This window comes from Asterias amurensis, chromosome 1 (assembly GCF_032118995.1).
Source record: "Asterias amurensis chromosome 1, ASM3211899v1".
In the NCBI taxonomy this organism is placed as follows: Eukaryota; Metazoa; Echinodermata; class Asteroidea; order Forcipulatida; family Asteriidae; genus Asterias; species Asterias amurensis.
In genome coordinates this window covers 4494788-4521163 of record NC_092648.1, presented here as the reverse complement: position 1 = coordinate 4521163, position 26376 = coordinate 4494788, and the positions used below count along the sequence as shown (strand labels likewise).

Genomic DNA, 26376 nt, shown 5'->3' with positions numbered 1-26376 from the left:
CGATTTCACAAAACTCTTCCTAACTTAAGACTAATCTTAGGACTTAGGACGAGTCCCAACCCTGCACTGTAGCATGCAGACCTTCAGATTAACCCTAAGTTAAGATGAGTTACTCATCCTAACTCGAGATAAGACGAGTCTTATGAATGTGAAATCGATGGCAGTATTCTCACTTGGTGTATCTCAACATATGCACAAGATAACAAATCTGTGGTTTTTTTTTTACTCAATTGGTCATTGAACTTGTAAAATAATAATAAAATAATACAAGGTATTTATAAAGCGCTCTAACTAACAGGGGAAAGTACCACAGCGCTGTACACACAAAATAAACAAAGAGCAAAGAATAAATAAAAAGCAAGCAAATCAGTTGAACAGGTGGGTTTAGAGAGATTTCTTGAAGGCTGCTAGTGACCTAGAGTGGTGGATGCTGTGAGGTAAATCATTCCAGAGTAAGAAATAATGAAAGGAAAAGCACCCTTGTTGCCCTAATTTGTGTGCTATCAGATGCCTATTAAAAGGCTACAGGCCTGAAGACTTATAATATTTGAGTGAGAAATTACTTCTTTCTAAAAAACCATGCTACTTCAGAGGGAGCCACTTCTCACAATATTTTATACTATCAACAGCTTGTTACCAGGTAAGTTTTTATGATAACAATTATTTTGTGTAACTAACAACAGTGTCCAGTGCCTGTAAAAAAAAAGGTCTGATTTCAGATAAAAGTCTGGAAAAAAATCTCATCCCTGGCCGAAAGACGTATTTGCATCCAGGTCATCTCTTGGGATGATGACCCGCTGCCTCCCGTTGAGGTCCTTCCTCTATTGAAAAAAAATAAGCTTTAGAGTTTCCCCTCAAGTCTGTCTTCACTATCACACCATCAGGTGATGTTATCCATCGTGTATTATCCTTCTGTATCCTCCACAGGGATGAGGGATTCCTTTTCGCCAAAAGGTTGAATCTTGAGTGTAGTTTGCATCGGAACCATTGACATTTTTGCGATTGTCGCTCAATAAATTGGTGGTTCTGTTCTTTTGATAAAGCCCATCCAGTAATAGTGCTATGTATACATCATACACACACACATATATCTTTGTCTTTGATTGGTGGAACACGCACTTTTTTTGTCATAGTTTATTTTGCCATTAATACTGCCATGACACTCCAAAAGCGGAAACCTTTTTTGGAAAATCAGGAGCGAATAAGTCCATGCAGGAAGACTAATCCCAAACAGGAATATACTATTCTTAGATTATGGAGTAGAAACACTGATATCTTCTCTGAAGTGAAATTCTTCTTAAAATGCTGCTGTAGCTCCTAATCAAAGGTTTTCATTTCCATTAATTTTAAGTGACTATACCAGACATATACCTTCCCTTTAAAAAAGAGCGATTTTTCTATCCTGTTCTACAGATTGTTTTTCGTGCAGCATTGCGCTTTTTTCCCACTGGAAATTTGGCTTCGGGAAATAATCCTGGTCATAAAGTGCAAAGACACAACTCTTGGGTGCAGAGACAAAGGGATCCTTGAAAGGATTGTGTGCAATCAGGAGATGGCGTGTGTTCATCTCATCCGTAGGGCAATCAGGTGGCTTGGATAATCTATAATCAGATAGGAATATTATTCAGTTTCTGTCTTGAAGGGACTTTGTTTTTGTTTTGGGGGATCAGATTCTTGGAAAAAAACGGCAGTCCTCGGGACAGGCTTTGGGTTAGGCCCCTGATTGCATGTTGTTTTCATGCTCACTTTAAAGGGAAGGTACACGTTTGGTAATTACTCAAAACAAATATTAACTTCAAAACTGACTTGGTAACGAGCATTGGAGAGCTGTTGATAGTATAAAACATTGCAAGAAATGGCTCCCTCTGTAGTAACATAGTTTTTGAGAAAGAGGTAAATTCTCACTCAAATATTAAAAGACTTCAGGCATGAACCCTTTTAATAGGCATCTGAAAACAAGGGTGTTTTTCTTTTATTATTCTCTTGCAACTTTGATGACCAGTTGAGGTTAAGTAAAAAAAAAAAAAAAAGTTGTCCAGTGCCTTTAACTTGTATGGGTAAAATTTCTGCAGCATTCACTTGCAGATGCAGGCTCAGTACCTGATATATGTATTAGCATTTCCATCTGGAAAGGTGTACGGGTGCTTCTTGCGGAAAACATGGCCGACTCGGCTACAAGGTATAATCTCCAAGGAACCACCACATTGCCAAACTCTGAAAGATATTTCTGAGAGAAAAGAAAACAACAGATAAGTATTAATAAACAAGTTTGCTTTGTCTCCTCCACAAATGTCACAGCTTGTTACATTTGCAGAAAGATAGCTAGATAGCTTTAGTTGGTAGAACAGCAGCACGTTAAAGACACTGGACACTACTGGTAATTGTCAAAGACAAGTCTTCTCACTTGGTGTATCTCAACATATGCATAAAATAACAAACCTGTGAAAATTTGAGCTCAATTGGTCACCAAAGTTGCAATATTATAATGAAAGAAAAAACACCCTTGTCACACGAAGTTGTGTGCTTTCAGATGCTTGATTTCGAAACCTCAAATTCTAAACTTGAGGTCTCGAAATCAAATTCGTGGAAAATTACTACTTTCTCGAAAACTACGTCACTTCAGAGGGAGTCGTTTCTCACAATGTTTTATACTATCAACCTCTCCCCATTACTCATTACCAAGTAAGGTTTTATGCTAATAATTATTTTGAGTAATTACCAATAGTGTCCACTGCCTTTAAACCGGAGTTGTTGGTTCATATCCCGCTCTATAAAATGTTTCCTTGTTCAACCCCAAATCATCTATACAAAAACATGTGAAATTTAAGGAACCATAAGTGGATCTTTCTTATGAAAATGTTTTTATTAAACTTGTTTTTTTCAAAATGGACCCATGAGTAACTGACATGAAAGGAAGGCGACACATGGCAAAAGGGCGATAAACAAATGATGACTAAGTAACGGGAAAACACCCCTTTTCGCAAAAGTGAATAACAGCCAGATGTTTGAGAACCTGCTTTTAATATATTAAATAATAAGCCACAAGGTGAACTGAGAGGGTAAATTTGTCAGTAATTTGGAGTTAAACAAAGACAAATTGACTAAAGTGGGTATTGAACCTAAACAACTTTCAGATTACAAGCCACTGACCAAATTAGCATGTTGACAGTCCTTTTTTTGGGTCAGTATCTGTTCCTTGAACTCCCAAAACGGGATAGAAACACCAAGCTGGCAACAGCCAATCTCTCACACATATACATTGGTTTAACGTCCATGATTATGAATTGCACAAATCAAGAACTTGTGATCTAGTCATTGTGAAATCAGCGGTTGGATTGTGGGATTCGAACCCACAACCTTGCGATTGCAAGCCTTGTAGCCTAACCACTGGCCTATCGTGTGTTAACGGTGGTCTTAACAAGGAATCAACTCAAACAGCAAATGCACCCCCCCCCCCAATAAAGGGCAAGGAACATCCAAAGACAAAAGAACATAGAGTCATCAGATCATAAGCATGGGTGGAACCACTCACATCAATCTAATAGTCCCCAAGGGAATTGCCAAAAGCGGGAAGGTAGTGACGTTTCATGTTTTCAGTAGGAAATCAAAATCAAACTCTTGTTTTGATTTCGTGGCCTGCAGCGCACTTCTTGTTTATGAATGGAAATGAAGTCCCCTCTGTGTTTCGCCAGGAAGTCACAACATATTGGCAGAGGTCACTTTTTGTCAAAATAAAGGCCCATCATAGTGCAATTGACTTTAAGGTGGATGTCAAGCAAAGAAGAAGTTTTGTTTCTTCTGAAGACGAGCAGAGTATACTGTACTTTTTGAATACTTTTGAAACGTTTGAATAACTAAAGTTATGAGTCCAATTGTTGCATGATGTAAGTCATCCTTAGCCAGGTCAATCAAGTCCCTAAAGGACACAATAGACCAACCTACCTATACTTTGACAACACAAGTGTTGCATTCTGATTGAAAGACATTGCTGAAATGTCTATTTTTGAATGACAAAAGTCAGTCCAATTGTTTCATGATCGTAACTGAACTGTAGCTAGGGCCCCCTAGCAGAATACCAGCCACAGATTGTACATGTGGTATTTTGGCTGCTAACCTTGTTCTGGTAATCATAATTTGGTTGTACATTTGTTTAAAGGCAGTGGACACTATTGGTAATTACTCAAAATAATTTTTAGCATAAAACCTTAGTTGGTAACGAGTAATGGGGAGAGATTGGTGGTATAAAACATTGTGAGAAACGGCTCCCTCTGAAGTGCCATTTTTTTCGAGAAAGAAGTAATTTTCCACGAATTTGATTTCAAGACCTCAGATTTAGAATTTGAGGTCTCGAAATCAACCATCTAAATGCACACAACTTCGTGTGACAAGGGTATTTTTTCTTTCATTATTATCTCGCAACTTCGACGACCAATTGAGCTCAAATTTTCACAGGTTTGTTATTTTATGCATATGTTGAGATACACAAAGTGAGAAGACTGGTCTTTGACTATTACCAATATTGTACACTGTCTTTAAGCAGCTCTATGAAATTGGGCCCAGGTCAAGTCCCTAAAGGACACCAGTGATTTATTAGATTACCAACCTCTTCAGACTTTGAATAAAATGGCTGAATTGTGATTGAAAGACATGGCAGAAATGTCTGCTTTACTCATTGTGAATGAGGAGGAATTTACAGTGTGAGGGTGCACTGAGGTCAAGCCTCAATAACTCAATTCCCAAAGTGATTTGCAGTCCAAACTATTTATAATGCTTATTTTAGTTCAGCTGATCTTGAATCTCTTTCACATGGTCCAGGTTTCAGCTCCATATAGAAGATGCTCTATCATCATCATCATCATCATCATCATCCTTCAGCTGCAGAGCAGGCGACTACAGGCTTCTTCCAACTATGGCGATCTTGGGCAAGTGTTGAGATTTGGTTTGGTTGTAGCATGCCTTCATCATCTCCAAGCAGACGTTGTACTGTGTCAGGAATGATGTGCGTTGCCTTCCTGGTCTTCTTTTTCAGAAGGTCGGTGTGTGTAGAGCGTAAACCTTGACAAGTTCATCATCTGGCATCCGAAGTACGGGCCCAAGGAACTTGAGCTGACGACTTCTTACACGCTCCTCAAGAGGGTTTGAGCTAGTCATAGAGTAGATGGTACTGTCAGTGTGTCAGAATTAGTTTGGCTTTGAACAAAGGAAAACTTACTGGAGCGAGACTTGAACCAAAGACCTCTGGATTAACATGCCGGCACTCTACCAACTGAGCTATCTAGTCCTATTTTGGCAGCCTCCCTACTTTGTTCAGGGCTGCCAGTCAGATTTAGATTGACTTGTGGGAACATTGACCCCAGAGGATGGCGCATACTAAAGTAAATGACATTTACTTACCAAAGTTTTCTCCTCCCCATATATTCATCTCTGTGTCATATTTTCCAAGTTTGTTGAACCAGTCTTTGTTGATAACAAACAGTCCACCAGCTATCATGGGTGTTCTAAATTCAGAACAAAAAAGTTGAAATAAAATAAATTACACAATTTAAAAAGATTTGGGGTTGAACAAAGACAAATTTACTAGAGTGGGATTTGAACCATTGACCTCCGGATTAACGTGCCGACACTCTGCCAACTGAGCTATCTAGCCCAGGTCTCTCTATTTTGTCAATAGCTTTGAAGCGATGTATTTATGGAAAAAAGATATCAGTTTTAAAATTTGAATCTGAGAAGCATTACTGGAGTAACACTTCTCAGAATGTTTATTCCTCTTGGGGATAATTCTTTTTGCGTGGACATAATGACTCCAGATGTTTGGAAATATCTCCAAAACGCTACCAACTTTTGAAATGCAATTTTTACAGGTCACACTTAGGTATTATCTACAACTATATAGGATTGAAACAAAAAGTTGGTGCCAATTACCAAATGTATACAATCCCTTTAAACACTATTGAAGTTAAGTACCCTTAACTTCAATTAGCAATGCTTCCTGAAAGCACCCAAGTAGCAATTTTTACAGGTTATACACTTAGGTATATCTACAACTATATAGGATTGAAACAAAAGGTTTGTGCCAATTACCAAATGTATACAATCCCTTTAAACACTATTGAAGTTAAGTACCCTTAACTTAAATTAGTAATGCTTCCTGAAAGCACCCAAATAGCAAATTTAGTGCTCTAGCCTATGCCTTCTAATTAGTCTGATGACAGAAGAGTTTGACTGAAGTGTCTAAATCGATCACACAATGCTGATGTTATCCCTTTTAATCAACCAAGTCATAGAATAATGTGTCTTTTCCTACACATGAAGCCACAAATAATGGAGAGGATTTCCTAATTGGGTGCATGAGGGGGTAGTGACCTACAGTACATCAGAGCGGTGTACTAAGGGGTGCACCACACAACATTTAATGCCCAAAGCTTATTAGAATTTTGTTACGGTTTACTTTTGAATAATAACGTTTTTGGAGTTGATAAGTTTAGGCATTAAAGTTGGTCCTATTTGGCTTGAGTGCCTTATGAAAACTGGCAGCAAGTCAGTTTGGGAACAAGGCCATTGTCCAGGGTTGTTTTTTTCTGGGATAATTAACAAAAACTACCACAGGCTGACCGTTTAGTAGTAGACAAAATATATTTGTTTAGATTTCAAGAGGCAGCAGAGAGTCGACTTTAATTATTGTTTGAGTGTTTTTGAAGAATTGCTTTATTTTTCAGAAACGCAGCTTTCTCAATGTACGACTTTTGCAGTACATACTTGTCAAAAAAACTTAAGTGATGGGTACTTTCGAGCAACTGTTTTTTTTTATTTTTATGAAAACCTTTCAGGCACATAATTTATTTAGACAGTTATAATAACAGCTGCATGCTTTAACCTTTTAGAGGCTTTGGGTTTATGAATAAATGAATCTTCAGACAGCACATTGTACATTTCATTGGGACTGCGTGTGTAATGCACTTTACAAGAACGGTCTGCTTCTTCTACTTATGATTATTATTATCATAATCCACCAGTACTGGGTGTCACAGCTGAGCGAATAAGAGCACCGAACTCAAGCTCTGGTGTTTCTGTTCCGAGTCCCTGTCAGTACACTTGTGACCCTGAGCAAGACATAAAACTATAATTGCTTTTTCTCCACCCAGGGATAAATGTATACCTATGAGGGCAAAGATGGTTCTTATGGTTGATTCATATTTGTTGCAAAGGCTATATGTACTCCCCAGGGAGCCGAGATGGTTTAAGGAATGAATAAATGACCCAGTGACCAGGGCCCAATTTCAGAGAGCTGCTTAAGCACAAAATTTTGCTTAAGCAAACAAATCCTTGCTTAGTAAAATCAGATTACCGGCCAAGACTCCACTCAATTGTTATGCTAGGTATAAACAACAGCTAAATACCAGTCACAAGCAATGTAAATGGTATGAAATTTTTGCCAGCAACATGTGAAAAATAAGCGAGCTATTTTCGTGCTTAAGCAATTTTTTTGCTAAAGCAGCTCTATGAAATTAGCTCCAGGGGTTATAATAGCGCTTTGAGACACGCTTCGGGTGTGTAAAGTGTAATATAAAAACCGATTATTATTATTTGTTACCATTCCTCATACTACACAAAGGGTTTTTAAAAAGAGAGTATGTTCTACTTAATATATATTTGGTTTGCAGTAACACCATGTGTGTATCAACTTGCCAGGTAGAGTTTGTTCTTAGAGACCAAACCCAAAAATTGACTCCGCGGTAGTACAGTTAATTACGATCCTATAAGCTAAAGTAGTAGTCCCAGTCTATTTCTATACCATCCGCCAATGTAAATAGTTAATAAGCAGGACAGTTCTTTTCAGAACTGAGAAGTCTCCCGAACACCCAAACAATCTACTCCGTGGTAGTAGAATTAAGCAAGACAGTTTCTCTAAGAACAAACTCTACCTGGCAAGTAGATACACACATGGTGTTACCGCAAACCAAATATTTATTGATACCTCACCATGCAATGCCTCAGATCCTATATATGTTCTACTTAGATTATCATTGTCCCTTGTCATTGTAACAGCCCATTGCTTTTGAGTAACAGCCAGGATTTTCCCCCTCCCCACTTCATCAACCTGTCCAACTTGTAGTACAACTCCTACTTTTCAATCACATCTTATAACGCTGGCCCATTCCCAAATAGCTGCCTGTTCCACCACAATTCTTTAATTCTCATTTCCGAGTTCGTTTTGTATTAGATTACTGCAGTCACACGGGTTGACGGCAATCTCTAGTGGATACAGTTTCGTGAAATGAAAACATCCCCAGTAGCTCGCCAGAAAATTGACGCCAGTGGCAAAACACAGAATCAATAATCAATTTCCTCACTCAGCATTTTTCCGCATTTACAGGTCAGATGTGTCAGTGTGCCTTTTCCCATTTATGCTTGGACATTTTGTTTGAATGGTTCAAAAGATAAAATCGCTGGCCACAACAAGCACCCCAAAAAACCAAACACTATTTCCCTCACCCATGAGCATATTTTGTTTGGACAGAATCTCCATTTGTTGGAATGGTTCAAAAGATCAAATCCCTGGCCACAACAATTCCCTTAGAAGGAAAAAACAATTATTTCCCTCAACAGTAAGTTTTTCCAGCTAAGAAAACACACTTTGCTGAAGCGTAATATGAAAGTAATTTGGCAGTCCAAAGTCAACACATTGAGAAATTTTATGACAGCAATTAAGCAGGAAATAGTGTCCAACAAATTTAATTGCCCAGCAAAAGAAATAATAGCAGTGCACCAGTCACAACACTGTAAATTAAATGGCATTTTGGCCGGTCACAGGTTTCTGCTGAAAAAGATATTTCTTTGTTAAAGAGGGGCTGGCCCTGCTTTTTCTCTTTTCAAACTTGTAATGTTTTTGTGATAATATATTTTGTTGTTAAAGTTATAAACTCAACTTAGTCCTGCATGTAGCATGATTTTCATGTGAAACAACAACAACACTGTCTTTGACAAGAGGTCCTAAGGCACAGGACACAATTAACAAACAAGCATTCCTATTGGTTACAAGTTTGGTAAGGAAGCATTTAATTGGTCAGGCCAGAGAATGAAAGCACATACCTGATTGGCTCAAGAGAGCTTTTTCTTTTTGATCGCTGGTCCACGGGCATGTGTTCCCACTTAAAGTGTAAACTCCAGTCAAAACCTGCATGATAAAAATACAAACAATCAAATGTCAAAAATTGACAAAAAAACGCTCTCAATTTACCCAGAAATGATCTTATATGAAACTTTTTGTTATATGGAAGGGCCGAGTAGTTCTTTTTGATTTGATTTTCATTCACGTAATGTGGATAACAGTTAAGTGAGAAATTGAACCATTCTTTGTACTTGGGTCACTCATGGTCTAAACTCAAAGCTTCACAGGCTTTTTAAACTCTAGAGGCTTGAGAACAGAAGATTTCTATGTGTGTTTCCATAGCCTGCGACTTGTTTGTCGCTTGTAATTTCATTGCTTGGATAATTTGTGACATTTTGTTTCAAATCCCCTTCTCCCCCATTGAAAAAAAAAAAAAAAATGCGGGCAAAAAATGTTGAAATTAGTAATAAAGTATTAAGGAAATTTTTATGAAATACTAAGACTATAGGAGAAAAGGTTGTGACACCCCAGATGCCCTCAAGAGCGACATGTCTGGTTACAGAGCGGTAATTAATCGCGTTATGCAGTGGTTCAGTGCATGATGTCTGCGTGATACGAGTCTTTACACTGTAGGCTGTTTAGCCAGCTTGTCAAATACACAAATCCCTTCGCAAGGGGGGAATTCAGTGAGTTATTTTTAGTCGGGTTTATGTCTCAGCGCAGACAAGCCCGACGATGAAATGAGGCATGTTAGTAATAATGAAATGATGTGTACATTGGCATCCGATTGAAAGAGTTATGTGTAAACTATCCTAATTGGGGTATACTTGTACCCCGATGAGAACCCAGACTTCTACTGAGGTCATTGAAGGTCCTTAAAGGCACTGGACACCTTTAGTAAGTGTCGAAGACCAGTCTTCTCACTTTGTGTATTCCAACATATGCCTAAAATAACAAATCTGTGAATATTTTGCCTCAATTGGTCATTGAAGTTGCAAGAGAACAATGAAAGAAAAAACACTCTTGTTGTGCTTTCCCAGATGCCTAAAAAAGACTTTAGGCCTGAAGTCTTTTAATATTTGAATGAGAAACTACCTCCTTCTCAAAAAGTGCGTTTAACTTACTTCAAAAGGAAGCTGTTTCTCACAATGTTTTATACTATCACTAGCTCAATTATATTTGAGTAATAAGCAATGGTATCCAGCCTTTAATGCTTGGTAAAATCGAGCCCCATAATACACAGGAAATCATCAAAAAATCTGTGGGAACTATGGAATCTGCTTCCAGTTGGTTTAATCCCAGACAAGTCAATGATAATTAGGATGAACCACGCTATACTGAAATAGTGTGGAATTTTTATACAAAATACCCCAACTGGGGTATAATTTTACCCTTAGTAAGAACCCTCTTCTCCTAATGAAGATATCATTGGTCCCCAAACGGGGGAGCCCTTGGGTGACAACTAAACCTTCTTCATAATTAGTTTCACAGGCTGTGGTCCGGTCATTGCCCTTATAGTACTAGTATAACACGGCTGCTTGAAGCATGGAAAGTTCCTTCCTCCATGCTTCCAGCATCTTGAAGTAACATAACAACGAGAGCACATGCTCCCTGAAAGGGATAAGACATTCATTCTCATCCACTAGTTTCCAATAAAACACCAACAATAAAGCGAGGATATGAGCTGCCATTTTTGATTATGTCTGAATGAGAACGACATTAAAGGATTTCGTTTTGTACGGCATTTTCTACACTTTTCTACTACCCTTGGTTTGATTGAATTGTTAGAAACAAGTTAAGCTAATTTGGTTTGGGGGTCTTAACTGGCTTTGTTTGATGTAATTTTTACCAATTGTTACTTGCTGTAACTTTGTAACGGATTTTTGACGTAATTACGCATTTGATTGTTTTTGGATGGATACATTTTTTACTGGAATTGTGTTAAATTGTTATGCGCTCTCGAGCAGGCTGGTCCCCTAGAGAGAGCACAGTAATAAGTTCAATCAATTATTATTAAAATTATTTTTATTTGTGTTTCAGATGATAATAATAAAAGTGGCAATTTATAATGCGCCATGTGTGTCAAAAAACAACTCCTGGCGCAGGAATGATGTAGAAGCAAGTGGGCCTGTATTGAGTTAAATAGATGGAACTTTATGCACAAAAATAGTTGTTAAAATAAATTTTGAAGCTTGTATATTATGTAGTGATAGTCAGAGATTTGGAGGGAGTTTATTCCATAGTGCTTGGCCAGAGTGTAAGAAGGTTTGAGATCCACATGAGTGGTGTGTATGTGTGGAAAATTCTTCGAGAGGAGTGGCAACAGTGTTAAATTTATTGTCAGTGAGCTTACAGATTGAGAGATACTGTAGTAATTTGCTCGTACAAGTGATTCATTCAGAGTTATCTTAATGTACACAGCTTTATGAAAATGTACGATTTCTAGAAACAAACAGACTGATAAAACGATTGAAAGTATTGCTGTTAGCAAAGGAAATAGCCATCGCTCAAGCCTGTCAACAACAGAAAGTCTCCCCACATCAAAGTCAGCCGTTTTAATTTTGTTTGTTCATTTCCTATTGAGCTATTCATCACACAGCCCCAAGACCCTGCTAAAGTCCCTGACCAAGTAACTTAAGCTGTCGGACGGGCGTAAGAAAAGACAGTGAGGGGAAATTGGAACCTGACTAACGGTCGAACATGAAAATTGCGCTGAACCAAAACTTTGATATGTAAAGGATTTCCTCTAGTGGCATGGCTAGACGAGTTTGGTGAATCATGGCTGAGTCGAGTCTATCAGCAGAGAAGCCCCCCCATATCAAAGCATCTCTTTTCCAAGGCAAGTGGGATTTCCCACTATGGGGAGCTGAGGTTTGCATTTTTTGTAAGTCTGAGGCTAAAATTATACACAGTGCAGTTGCACTCTGGTTGATAGGCTAAGTCAGTGGGGGTCTTAAGTCAGAAGACATGTTGGATAAATTCCAAGTCACTGTGACTGGCGAAGGTGTATCTTTCCCTTCCAGATTTGTCATAAGAAGTGTGGATAACAAGAAAAAAAAAGAACTTGATAATAGCACTTAAAAACAGTAGAAAAACTGCATGAGCTTTCATAGCAACAACTAAGTGCTACCATCAAGTTATTTTTTCATCTATTATACTACATTGTAACACAGCTATCTTTATATGGATAAAAAGAATAAACTACAACCATGTAAAATAATCAATCTTTTGTGAGGGAGTGTTGGCTCTGAAAAGGGCTTGTTTGGTCTTGACGCTTCAAACAGAATACTCACTTAATTGAGTCTGTGTCACTAATACCTTACCTGTAGAGCGAATAACAACATTTGCATATTTCCCTATAGGCCGACAGGCACGATGCAGTAATTCACTCTGCGGGTAAGTATTCCCTCGTAGACCCACACCACACTACTGTGGTGGGGGAATACCGAACAATGTAGTATTTGGTAGTCTAGTTACCACAGTGTCTGTGTTTACAGTTGTCACATACTAGACACTGGAAAGTAACAAATTAGCACCCCAAGTTTTTGCAGTGTTTTCACAGGATAGTGAAAGGATGTCATAGCAAGAGTGGAAAATGTGTCCTCACTGAGGTCAAAAGATTACACATCATTAGCCAGACACTGACAGACAAGCTTGTTCACACCATGGAGCTTGTCACACTTCACACTTGTATTTCTACCATTTGACATGTGCTATATGACAAGCCATAAGTAATTTATACACAGGGAATTTACATTTTTCAAACTTTCCGCTTTCCTTAACCTGGGTTCACATAAGGCCGGATATCTGTGTGGCTGTTGCATTGTGCAGAATGCATATTGCGCAAAGCGTTAAAATGAAAGTGTACGACAAGCAAAGCACATTCCATGTATGCATATTGCGAACTGCATTATCCATAAAAATTATGTGCATTTCATTTTAAAGGATTATACACTATGCATAACGTACAATGCATTACGCACAATTTTCTACTTTTGCAATGTTCACATAAACTGCATAATCTTTGTCTGCATCACTCAGCAAGTTTTCCCCTGTAATTGATAAACCATGATGCGTTTGCAAGACTTAAAGGCACTGGAAACTTTTGGTAATTGTCGAAGACCAGTATTCAAACTTGATGTATCTCAACATATGCATAAAACAACAAAGTCTGAAGTCTTTTAATATTAAAGTGAGAAATTACCTCTTACTCAAAAACTATGAGGGAGCCTTTTCCCCAATGTTTTATACTATCAACAGCTCTCCACTGCTCGTTACCAAGTAAGTTTTTATGCTAAAAATTATTTTGAGTAATTCATATGGCTTTAAAGGATTGCTACACTATACAACACGGACACATGGAATCCCAGCCAAACCGTAAACGGATAAATCATGATGACTCTAGCAAGGCTTATTTTGCCAGGCGCAACTTGGATGTGAATGTCTAGAGATCCCATGCTGAGTGTGACGCACAAAAACAAATTAATAATGCTGCGAAATCCTAAATTAAATACATCAGACACTCAAACAGGAAAAACAACATTCCAATTTGTTCTTGCTTTGATCAATGCTATGACTATTGATGTATAAACAGCTCCCTAATAAAGCGGAGGATCTCAATTATTGGTCGGTGTGGCTGCAGGTATTGCTGAATGCCAGAGTGCATAGCTATTAGAGGTACTCATGTCACTGGTCAAATAGCTGTAAACAACCCGTATTGATTTAAAAACCAAACCACAATTTGCAGAGTTATTTCTTTTTCTTTTTGGCCATTCTCTTTTGGTGAATAAATGGAGTAACTAAAAACTCACAATCACAACCTAAAAGAGGGTTTTTCTTCTTAAAAAGACAAACTTTTCATCCAGCTTTTGAATATTTTCCCACAAATTTAACTTTGCTGACTCATGCGGTAAAAACAAGTATGGTAAATGTTACCTCCTCGTAAGTCTGGAGAAGCCCCAATGTACTGAAAAGTATCCATATTGATGACATCTATGATTGGACTCACAACACGGGTAGAATCCTGGTGAGTGTTCATGATGAGTTACACCCACAATGTGAGTGTCAGCAGCGAGGTGAGTTTCATGAGTTCCGTTTTGGCGATGTTGAAATGTCGGGATGATATTGAGTGCGAATTGAGTGTGAGCCACACCGAGTTGTACACAAAAGTTTCAGGAGTAACAGATGAGTTTCATGAGAGATTAGTGATGGAGGAACGGATGATGAGTCACAGTGTCCGAGAATCACATGAGAGTTTTAACGATCGTCCAAAGATTTGAAGCACACACGGTGAGTGTTAGGAGTATCACATGAGTAACAAGTTGAGATGATCGGGTTGAGTTTCCAAAAGTGTTTGGAGCACAGATGATGAGTCACACAATTGTAGCATGAGTGTTGAGTTTTCAAAGTCGGTTGATTGGTTTGTTAGTTGGTCAGATGTTAAGCAGATGTCCAAAGTGGTGACATGTGGATGGAAGAAAAGAGAGAAAGAGAGAAGATAGAAACCCGGTTAGTGATTATTAAAAAGCCCATAATACACCAATGTCTGCGAAGGAAATATAGCATTAGATATCCACATGAGAATATTTTATGCTTGGTACGATGTCAGTTAACTCTTTCATGCGCCAACCGGTTGCTAGCAACCGCTCTAAAACCTTCAGAAAAATAGTTGTAAAACAAACAAAACATATCTTATGACAACACAGCTTTCAGAATGGTAAATACAACTGTTGAGAGTGCTATTGTGATCTTTTTTTTTTTTTTTTTTTTTTTTTTTGGGGGGGGGGGGGGTCGGTCGCCATTTGCAAATAAGGAATAAACATTAATGGAACCATATTATCGAAGCACAGAGAAAAATACAACAATTCAACCAAAAGAACAACCCTTACTTTAACAGAAATATGATCCTCAGAGCTACACCCCGCCACACAAAATATCAACTGGACAAATGCAGCTCGCTTATCTCTAATTTGAAAGTTTTTTATGTCTTCTTTGGATTCCCTTTGTCGGCTTTTCATCATGCACGCCTCTCCAGTTTCAACACCCTGAAATGTCTGAGACCCTGGGATATGAAAGTTATCAGCAGCCACCATCGAGTGTCTAGCTTACACTCGTTTAATTCCCCCATTGATTCTGATGACAGTTATTGATAAAAGAGAGTTTCAATGTCACTGAAGCGTTTCCAGCTTCAGAAATCCGAAGCAGTGTATGGCAAGATATATCAGGCTCTACTACCTTCAAGTAAAATAGTGCATTTTCTGTATTACTATGTGCTAGGCCTGTGAACTGTTCAATTGAACTGATAAAGAGAAATCAATAGTAGGTCTGCCTGACTGTTAGAAAACCACGTTTTATGGAACAGAAGAAAAGGCAGATGCAATTTATCTAATTTTTTACATTAGTTTCTTCTCCTACTCTATTCAAGCATGATACATGTTCCTTGAAAAATAGTGGGAATATTTTATAGAGTACAAGGGTTGACCTACACGTACATGGTGTAACCTTTAATAGACTTTTCAGGCTATTAAATCACATTTTCCCCTGATTTTTCTAAGCGCAAAAAGTAGTAAGAGTACTGTAGAGTACTACCATGACATTCAATTTAGTGCATCAAATAGTATTTCATACAAAGAATGTTTTGTACAAATACGCGTCCTTAATTATCTTTTATCATCCTACTACAGAGCTTCTTTTCTTCTTCAAGAATATTGACCATAATTTTGTGTGGGCTGCCTTGAGTAGCGCAAAATCTATACCTGGATTGCAAATTTGTTATCCACCTAATTAAAAAAGCATTTCAACTCTTTGGTATGAAGAGTATAAAGTACTATGGGTGCGTTCTTTTAGCTTCCCTGGGTCGACCCCGGTCTGCCCCCGGTGCGTTCGAATAGCTCTGACCTCATTCCAGGGGCTCATCCGGGTCAGTCCCGAGTGCCCTGCTTGTGGAGTGGGTCACTTGGGGGCAGGCCCAAGGTGCATGACGTTACTACGAGAACGGTTCGTTTAGCTCTTGTCAGGGACTCACCCAAGTGAGCACCGCAGGGTAGACCCAAGGAAGCTAATCGAACGCACCCTGTATATTTATCATTTGTTTTTTACCCTTACACCAATTATTATTGTCACTGTGTATTCAGTACTTTCCCGAGTTCTGTGAAAAAAAATCACGGGTAAACCACTCGGGTGGGATTCAAACCCATAACCATTGCATTGCTAGAGCAGATGCCTTACCACTAGACCACCGAGCTAATGAACTTTGGAGGAATAATAAAAGATGGGAAACTATGGTCTGATGATAAGATATGCACTGACGAGAAAAGAGAAGGGTCAACAAGTATGCCTGAATTGAGATAGTATTATTAGTGAGGTTATGACAGCCACCCATGATAAGCATTGTGATTATGTTAATGAAGTCGATCAATTGAGATGTTTTGAATTGTTGAGAAAGTTGTACCTCCTCGTAGGTCGACCATAGCAGCTGTGTAATCAAATGTATGCATTGATATGATATCAATGGCTGGACTCACAATAGTTGTAGGCTCCTAGGAAAAAAACAGTGAAGCATTGGGTGGAAACAAAATTCTTAAAGTTTAATAATCGTTTTTTTTGTTATTATCTCAAACTTTTACTAATCTTTTCTGAGGTCAAATTCTACATCTGAAATAAATAATTAGTAAAAGGCATGTCATTTATTCAGAGTATTACCTAAATTCCACCCTTTCTGCAAAATAATTATAAGTAGTTCCAAGATCTAGAGAAAGAACAGTTAATTGCAGTAGTATTTGTTTTGGGGCATTTGGGTAAGATTGCAAAATAACCTTAGCTTTCATTAACAATGCTTTATTCTATTACTGGATAATTCAAACTAGCAGGAATTTCACTTGTATTTTATGCAGTTTGTTATCCAAGAGACTAAATAATCTCTTCATGAAAGATACGTAAGCTGTGCTTGAAAAACAAACATCTAAATTCTTCACCAAGGTGCCAGGCGCTGTGTTTGCTTGTTCATTTCACTCCAAATGTAGAACACAGTTTTCACAACACACACACACTATTTCAAGAAGCTGCATGGAAACTCTATCCATTATTGATCACAATTTCACAAGGTATCTCAAAACGTGACCAACAGCTTCGAAAGCCTTGCTTATTTGCCAAGTTTGTCAGATCAGCTGTTACAACATTGTCTCCATGGCACATCTTTAGCAAAGCGACTATACTTATTACCACTGATAAAGAACTAACAGGTTTACTGTTAAAAGCACTGGACAGCTTTGAATGTCAAACACCAGTATTCTTACTTGGTGTATCCCAACATAGGCATAAAATAACAAACTGTGAACATTTGAGAATAAATTGGTCATCGAATTTGCAAGAGAATAATGAAAGAAAAAACATCCTTGTTGCACAAAATGTTTTGTGCTTCCAGATGCCTAACAAAAGGCTAATTGAGGTCTGCAGTCTATTAATATTTGAGTGAGAAATTGCCTCTCTTATTTTTTTTATTTTTTTTTAAATTGACATAATGTTTTTTTACGTGAGGCTTATGCTGTAGCACCATGTTTGAATTTCTATTGAGAAGCTTTGGTTCTAAGACGAACAAGTAGTTGACAAATCAACATTTTGAAAAGTATGCCCTGATAGTCTTCAGCAACATAGTCCAGCATCCTCCTGAAGACGATTAGAGCATACTGATAAAAAACTTGGAATTGTCAATCACCACCGGTTCTTTTCCGAATCAACACTACTCAACAAGAGATTTACACACGGTGCTATTGCACACCTCAGCGGATTATACGCCCACTATATACAAAGATTCAAATCCTACTTAGAATTCTTTTTTTCTTGAGCAGGTAGATGACTGATTGACGTCAAGCATCGCATGAAACTCAACCTGCATTTCTCATGACGTCATCATGGGATAGGATGTGTGGGGGTTCAGTCTGGAATTTTCCAATGCCTATCTATCAAATGTCAGCTCACGTGGGCCCAATTTCAGCATAGAGCTGCTTCAGCAGAAAATTTGTTTCACAATTTTCTACTAAGCAGAAATGAGCAGGATACCAGTCACAGATTGTACATAAGGAACGATAGTTTGGCTGGTAACCTCATTCTAGTTAGATTAATTTCGTTGTGCGTAGCTACTTTTAATGCAGCTCTATGAAATTGGGTCCTGCTCTTTAAAGCCATTGGACCCTTTCGGTACAGAAAAAAAAAAAAAGTTCACAGATTTACAAATAATTTACAGGGTTTACAGAAGGCAATGGTGAAAGACTTCTCTTGAAATATTAGTTCATGAAATGCTTTACTTTTTGAGAAAACGGTAAAACAATATAAATTCTCGTTAACGAGAATTACGGATTTGTTATAAACACATGTCATGACACGGCGAAACGCGCGAAAACAGGAGTGGGTTTTCCCGTTATTTTCTCCCGGACTCCGATGTCCGATTGAGCCTAAATTACCACAGGATTGTTATTTTATATATAAGTTGTGATACACGAAGTGTGGGACTTGGACAATACTGTTTACCGAAAGTGTATAATGGCTTTAAAGGTATAATAGGTTGTTTGTTATAATGACAGGTTGGTTGTATTGTCTGTTTATTGATGAATTAACTATAGGATAAAATTGAAATCACTCTTCAGAGACAAAAGTCCCTTTAATCTGGCTAAACTGTTCGCAACATGGGGAGATCTAATGCCTCAAGCTTGCTCTTCTACACAAGTCTAATCCATACAGTGGATGGAAAATCAAAGCCATGGAAGATACATATCAAAACCACACAACGAATATAAAAGATAAAAAATCCATCCAAATAATAAATTTTCATAGGAATTTATGCATGAATTCCCGGACAAGCTTCTCCGCAATCATATTTGCAATTCAGAAATCGGCAGCACACTGTAAGATGCATTAATTAAGGACATTCACTCATGGTTTCTATTGAGCGTGGCCGCGTAGCCAGTGAATGAATTCTATGGTTTTTTAGTTCCAGTCGGGTCTTGAACAACATCAAATATAGAACGCTATCAATGGAGTGTGAACACCCATCCATTATCAAATTACACCGCTACTAATGGGTCCGTGCCCAGACTAACCTGATGGACTCTGTGCAATAAGGGAGGTAGCCAGTCTACATTTGCTTCGCAATGACTATCAAGAAATGTTAGAATACTGCTGGTCGCTGCATCGGCCCCTCGAACTCTCGAGCGTATTAGACCTGAAAAGAATTGAAAAATATATAAATGGAAATACTGCATACAAAAAACTATAATATGATTAAGAGTTATTATTGCTTGTCACTCAAATATCTGCTTTTAAGAACACTTAAGATACAAGATTTGTCAAATTGATTTAAAAGCCGGAAAACATACAGTATGATTGAGAAAAACATATATGGACAGACTATAATATGATAAATAATTAAATTGCTTGTGACTCAATATCTGCTTTTTAGAACCTTTAATTTAGATGCACTGAATGTCAAATTAATTTAAAAGCTGAGTAAAATTACAGTGACTGAGACTTTTCAAGATCAATAACATTTAACATGGGAACTTGGTTACACTGCTTTTTTCAAAGCAAAAAAAACAAAACCCTAGAAAAACAAACACTTCATGGTTTATAATGTTTGAGAGAAATTTGAGAAGAATTTAGGTGTTGTGTATGTTTCTGACACCCAGAAGATTGGAATGAGTCTAAAAATCAATAATGCACCAAAAATGGAGCCGCATATTAAAACAAAGGCAAGTACAAAAGTGCAAAATGTATTTTGCTGATTTTGTGTTGCCGTAGTACATCCCAAAGTCAATAGTATTTCTGGTTACTCTCTCAATGTAAAAGAGTGAAAAAACACCACTCTTTACATTTTGAGTTGTCCCTCATATAGCTCTTTAAAAAGAGTGGTGGTTATTTCACTCTTTTAGAGGGGTTTCACTCCAGGACAGAGTGGAAAACATCACTCAAAAAAGATGCAAACTGCAATCTATAAGAGTGGAAGACCACTCGAAAAAGAGATGTCCCTCATATGGCTCTTCAAAGAGTGTCCTTTCACTCTTTTACATTTAGAGATTAGAGTGATAATGTTCTCTTGCTATAATATGGATATTATGGGCAGCACATAAAATAGATTGCACATGACGATAGTGGTGCTTTCATAATACATAAAACAGAACATACAAAGAGAACTTTGGTACAAAATGATTTTTGTTTTGCAAATTTCCATCAGTCTACAGGTTGTCAACAACCGAAGCAATAACATATACAGCCATATGACCAATCTTTCATGACTCTACCATCATGAAGAATGACATGAGCAAAAGTGCATTGGAACTTCCGCCTGACAAGTTGATGTTTCGACATGTGAATTTGATTTCACAGACCCAGGGGTCTTTTGCCACAGGCAATTATTTTGAGAGGAAGGGAAACAAACTTTCATTGAGTGAGAGTAAAAGTGTTTTGAATCAGTATCTATTATTTTTTCTTGTTATGATCTGCTGTGGCACATGCTACTGGCTTTACTCAATTTAGTTATATCTGGCGATCGTTTGCGGGTAAAATTAGTTGATCCCCCTCTGGGGTAGAAATTCAGAGGAAACTGAAGTTGTGACATAAGGAAACAGCTGAGAGTCTTCCCTGACAGATCAAATGCCCATCTGAGTTTACATTCAGAAAGCATAGCATTGGCGGGGTCTATGAATTGAACCGTAATTCTTGCGCAAAATTGTACCACAAGACAAACATGTTGACAGTGAGAGAGAGAGAGGTGATCCCAGGTTCCAACAAGTTGTTTAACTTAATAATTTGTGCAGTTTTTGCTATATATACTTTTAAAGTATAGAAGGGGTAAATTAATTCATAGAAAATCACTGCTATCCATATTTTAATTTGGCAAAACATTTTTTCCCCAACAACATTTTCAGTCATGACTGCTCAAAATACTTTTTAATTCCAAGAAGAAAAGGCTTGTTCAAACATGAACAAAACTATATAATTTGTATGACAAGGAAAGGGTTTTGACTTTAACGACCTATTTCTTAGCTGCATATGTAACAACCAACAAGTTCTTCACCTTTTTGAAAACCTTTTTACAAAGACCACAAGTAATAAGTCACTCCTTCAAAAAGTACCTTTAACCAATCCTACCTCTATGCTTTAACTTTGTACTTTAAGCTTGATAAATTATACCCTAGGCCTACTTGTAATCATCTACCCAACTAATAACTACACAGCTTAGGGGAATGATTTATGCAGGCGCTATGCAACTAACGCTTATTTTTCCCAGAAGCTTCATTACAGTAGATACAAATCTGTCAGGTAAACCCATCAACTTTTAATCATCTACCCAACTAATAACTACACAGATTCGGGAAATGATTTATGCAGGCTCTGATGTAACTAAAGCTTATTTTTCAGAAGTTTCTATCAGGCATAATATTTCGTCTTCTGAAAAAAGTAGGAACACTTAATGGAGTGCAAAGCCTGACCTACATGTACACATGTTTTTTATAGCAGTTTGGGTGCTCCACTACAGGAGGGTCTTACCTCCTCTGGCTGCAACCCCCATTTGTACTTAATTTAAATTTATAACAGTATTTATTTACTTGAAATCATCATTGTTGTATTTTTTGTTGTACAAATGGAAATAAAACAAACAAACAAACAAACAAACAAACATGGTGTAGGCTTTAATAGACCTCAGGCCTTTAAAAAGGCAGTGGACACTATTGGTAATTACTCAAAATAATTATTGCCATAAAACCTTACTTGGTAACGAGTAATGGGGAGCTGTTGATAGTATAAAACATTGAGAGAAACTGCTCCCTCTAAATTAACATAGTTTTCGAGAAAGAAGTACTTTTCCACGAATTTGATTTCGAGACCTCAGAATTAGATTTTGAGGTCTCGAAATCAAGCATCTGAAAGCACACAACTTCATGTGACAAGGGTGTTTTTTCTTTCATTATTATCTCGAAACTTCGACGGTCAATTGAGCTCAAATTTTTCACAGGTTTGTTATTTTATGCATATGTTGAGATACACCAAGTGAGAAGACTGGTCTTTGACAATTACCAATAGTGTCCAGTGTCTTTAATAACAATAACTTTTTCCAAGGGCCACAAAATCAATAAAACAGAATTAAGTTGGAAGAATATCATGCTCCGTTCATTACACTAGAAACAAATGTGTCAGGTAAACCTATCAAGTTTATTTCCTGCAGTCCTTTTTCGATTAATTTCATTAAGAAGGGGAACAAAATCGCTAAAAGTTTCCTGACATAAATGACATTTGCACGCAATCTGGCCAAGCACGAAGCCAGTGTCGCCAATCGTGCTAATCAACTAAATTGACATGATGAGTAATGGGGGCCGGTCTGGGTTATATTGGACGGTGTTACTCATGCTGTTACCTTCTCTCTTCTTGTTGCGTAGTACTTTCACCTTTGGGACTTGGCTAAGAAGCTCAGCGTCTTCAGCTGTCGGATCAAACACAAGACGATTAAGTAGGTTAGTAGGTTTCCGGCTAATAATGTCAGCTTACGCCATTGATCACTTCCCCCATTTGGTGCGATTGATTGTTCAACTTGTGTAGTGTAATTACACCCCTCAGAAGCAACACAGTGTCACAAATTTGTACAACACATGCCCCCCCCCCCCAAAGAAAAAAAAAAAAAAAAAAAAAAACCAACAGGGAAGAGAAAGATGTGCTAACTGTGTAATTCAAGTCCTGTTTGACCCAATGTCATAAAGCTTTATAGAAAGGTTTGCGGTAACACCATGTAATGACTATCTCTAATGAGTTGGGGTGGCTCTGAAAACAAACGTTGGTTTCAACTCGGCGTTTCGATCAGTATGCTCTGATCGTCTTCTGGAGAAAGCTTTCTCCTAAAGACGATCAGAGCATACTGATCGAAACGTTGAGTTGAAACCAACGGTTCTTTTCAGAACCACCCCAACTCATTAGAGATAGTCATTACATGGTGTTACCGCAAACCTTTCTATACCGTATTTCCACCATGCAAAGTTTCAAATCCTACTCGTCATAAAGCTACTTACACACAATAGTTAGTTTTCTTTCAGCTAAGCAAAAACACTCAGGATACTGGTCATAATATATGGAGTGGTGTTTGGTTGGTATATTCTGGTAGACATTCTTAAAGGCAAAATTGTTATAAACTTAGCCAACTTGCTATGCTTAAGCAGCAACATGAAATGTGGACTCGTAAGATGTGTTAACTCTCAATAGCAGACTTTCAGGGATGGCAGCATATGTAAACATATTGGGTTTTGAAATGTTCGCTCGCTCAGATACAAAATCAAGGGAAAGTTATCAAACAGTTTTTCTGCCGCAAAACCTTGACCTAATTTCATAATGCCTGTAAGCACAAAAACCTGCTAAGCACAGGAAAATCTTGCTTAGCAAAAACATGTTACCAGCTAACATTCCATGAAGTCAGATTGTTGCGACTCGTGCCCCACTAACTTTTTACTTAACAAAGGTATTGGTAAAGCATTTTTTTTTTTTTTTAACAGTTTGATGAAGTGTAATGAACCGATCAGGCCTGTCAATCAAACTGTGCGCGTTCACCCACTTGACCAATCACAGCAATGATTGTGGTCGGACAAACTCGGTCATGCGTGCACGTATATTTGGCACGCGCGGCAGAATCGTGCAGAATGTCATTGGGAGTGCTTGTACACGTGTCTTGCTCACGTGCGCGGTGGGTGGAGCTTAGTGGAAAGCCGGAACGGCCATTGGCCGACTGGCATCTTAAAGTCTCCCATAGGTCAGCCCTCCAATTGTAATAAATTGGTCAATGTTTTAACGCCATGTACATTTTGTATTCAGAGGGGTTGACTTTGTGCTAGATTAAATGCTTGATCACCCATCCATGTCATTGCTTCATTCTGGACAATATTGCAATTGAATAACTTTTGGTCCTGTTTGTTGTGTAATGCAGTAAAAGAACCCAAAGCACTTTGAAGGGTGTTCACCCCAGTGTTCCTGGTTTGATTGGCTGCATATTGTGCCACAGCACCTTGTAAACCACTACATTGTGGTATGTAAAGGGATAGGTCATATACTTCAAAAACAAAGCGTTTTTTTTTTCCGGAAGGTATTAAAATACCTTCCGGAAAAAAACCTGAATGTAGAAGCGTCTTGAGCGTCACTAAGTGATGGATATGAGCGCTACATAAGTTGCCACTACTATTCTTATCCCCAACCCGCACACCCACCCACTCTGGATGAGGAGACATTCAATACTGAAATGATTTTAAAACATGGTTGAACCGTATCTAAGTGGAACTTGACAATATCTCCCGCCTATAGTATGATTTATTTTGTAAGAGTAAAAACAAACAGGTATTATTTTCCAGTTATCAAGTGTCTATACAGCCTGTATAAGCTTGCATGTATATCACTTTCCATTCCAGTAGCTTCACTTCAATCCAGTTTAAATATTCATAAGTTTCATATGACACTTCGAGAGAGTTTTCTTTTTCTTCACGAAAGGAATAAAAAGCGACCTTTGAAAGAGGATCTTCAAGCTAAAGAAAGAGGTGGGTGGAGGATTGCTTTTCAGAAACTTGATTACTCCCTAAAACAGCTTTTTGTAACACCCCCTTTCAGAGACGGATGTACTCATTTCAAGGGATTCTTTAGAGATTCCGTTGCGTCTTAAACTACTTGATGTGTTCATCATCATAAGACCCATAGGTAGAGTTCCTGGCTTCCTGGTCAACTTACTCTTCTACGTAATTCATATTTATTCTGTGGTTAGGAAGAAGAACCGGACCTCATTCCACCCACCTCCTTAATCTATCCGTAATTTCCCAAGAGAATTGTCTCAAAGTCAGGCAGGTATCCTGTTACACAAATCAAATATTTTGACCCCAACCGAAACTGGGCCATTACATCATGTTAGATTTGATATATTACGACAGAAAATAAGTTCCTTGATTAAACTTCCTGTGGGTGATTACTCCAATGTTTGATATCTTTGACTCAGTTTCTTAATTATTACTCAGTTGTACCGGGATGTAAAAATGACAGTGAATTTTGTAATACAAAACTTTATCCAGTCAGTTCTGGCTTGCAGTTTATTACTAGACATTTGGAATAAAAAGTTGTGATGGGTGCACCCCTAGCTCTGCTGCTACTTCAAAGGTTGTATCGTAAACTTTGGTGTGATCCTAGTCTTGGCCCAAGACGTTTTTGCTTGATATTGGATAGTGTACTACGCTCAGTTGTAAACCGCTAAGGCGTGCCCTCTTTGACTGAAGAGCTTGACTGGCGAGCAAAAGACTAGTCCAGATTTCAAGCTCGCCAGTCAAGTGTTAAATCATACCGTAAGAGAGCGCACTTTAGTGATTTACAACTGAGCATAGTATCCAATATCGAGCACTAACGTCTTGGGCCAAGACTAGTGTGATCCCTGCTTATACAGCAGTTCCATGTTGAATGGCTTCCAACATTAATTCACAATTTCTTTGATCAACCAGTTAACTTTTTATGGTGTAGGTCCTAAGACTTGTAATCTATTGATTGTTGGTGACACAAATAATATTATCATGACAAATTCTTCATGGACCATTGTCTAGATTGTTGGTGACATATTTCATGATAAAATCTTTACAGATGATTGAACCGATTGTTAGTGACACATTTCAGGACAGAACCTTTCTGACCAACTTTAATGATTGTATTATATGGACAAAATTCGCGACACAATGTCTGTGGTTGAATACAGAGATCCAGCAAAAAAATGGGAGAGTGTTTCAGAATATAATAAATCAACGCCAGGTTTTTTCCTGTTCAACTTCTAAACCTATCAGCCACTCGGCCATTCTACAAACATTTGCCCTACATTATTAATATAAGATTCTGCCTCATACTTGGGACAGGATAAGCCTTGGGTTTAAAGCGCATCAAAAACTTCTGAGTAATCGGTTATTCATGGCATCAATTTTTTAACAATTTCACAGAGCACTCAGCATTTCCCCTTTTATGTTGAAAACCCCATTTCGAGCAGGTGAAAAGTCGATGGAGTGTGAACGCAGAAGGCCTACAATAATCAGTCATTCTTTTGAGATATTCTGTCACCTGAAATGAATTGCAAACAATGTAAATTCCTTTCTTGAAATTGAAAAGAGGCCGCTGACAGTGGAATCAGTGAATTGGAAATTCCAATAATATTTTGGTGGAAGCTTTCTTGAAAGTGAACTGGATATAACGGTAGCTAAATTTTTATTTTAAAAACAAATTGGTAT

General features: G+C 37.9%; 1 protein-coding gene across 2 annotated transcripts in view; it reads right to left on the bottom strand.

Annotated features, from left to right (window-relative positions):
• Positions 1–26376, bottom strand: part of LOC139943232 (polypeptide N-acetylgalactosaminyltransferase 16-like) — a 79693-nt gene that overhangs the window by 7485 nt on the left and 45832 nt on the right. The window contains exons 6-11 of one of the 2 annotated variants that reach the window (XM_071940063.1): positions 22515–22580; positions 19204–19325; positions 16560–16647; positions 9091–9175; positions 5395–5498; positions 2101–2227 (exon numbers count right to left, since the gene is read on the bottom strand). In XM_071940063.1, coding sequence (XP_071796164.1) covers positions 2101–2227; positions 5395–5498; positions 9091–9175; positions 16560–16647; positions 19204–19325; positions 22515–22580 — 592 coding nt within the window. Of the gene's footprint in view, positions 1–2100; positions 2228–5394; positions 5499–9090; positions 9176–14044; positions 14133–16559; positions 16648–19203; positions 19326–22514; positions 22581–26376 lie in introns of both variants that reach the window. The other variant, XM_071940059.1, reaches the window with a different exon arrangement.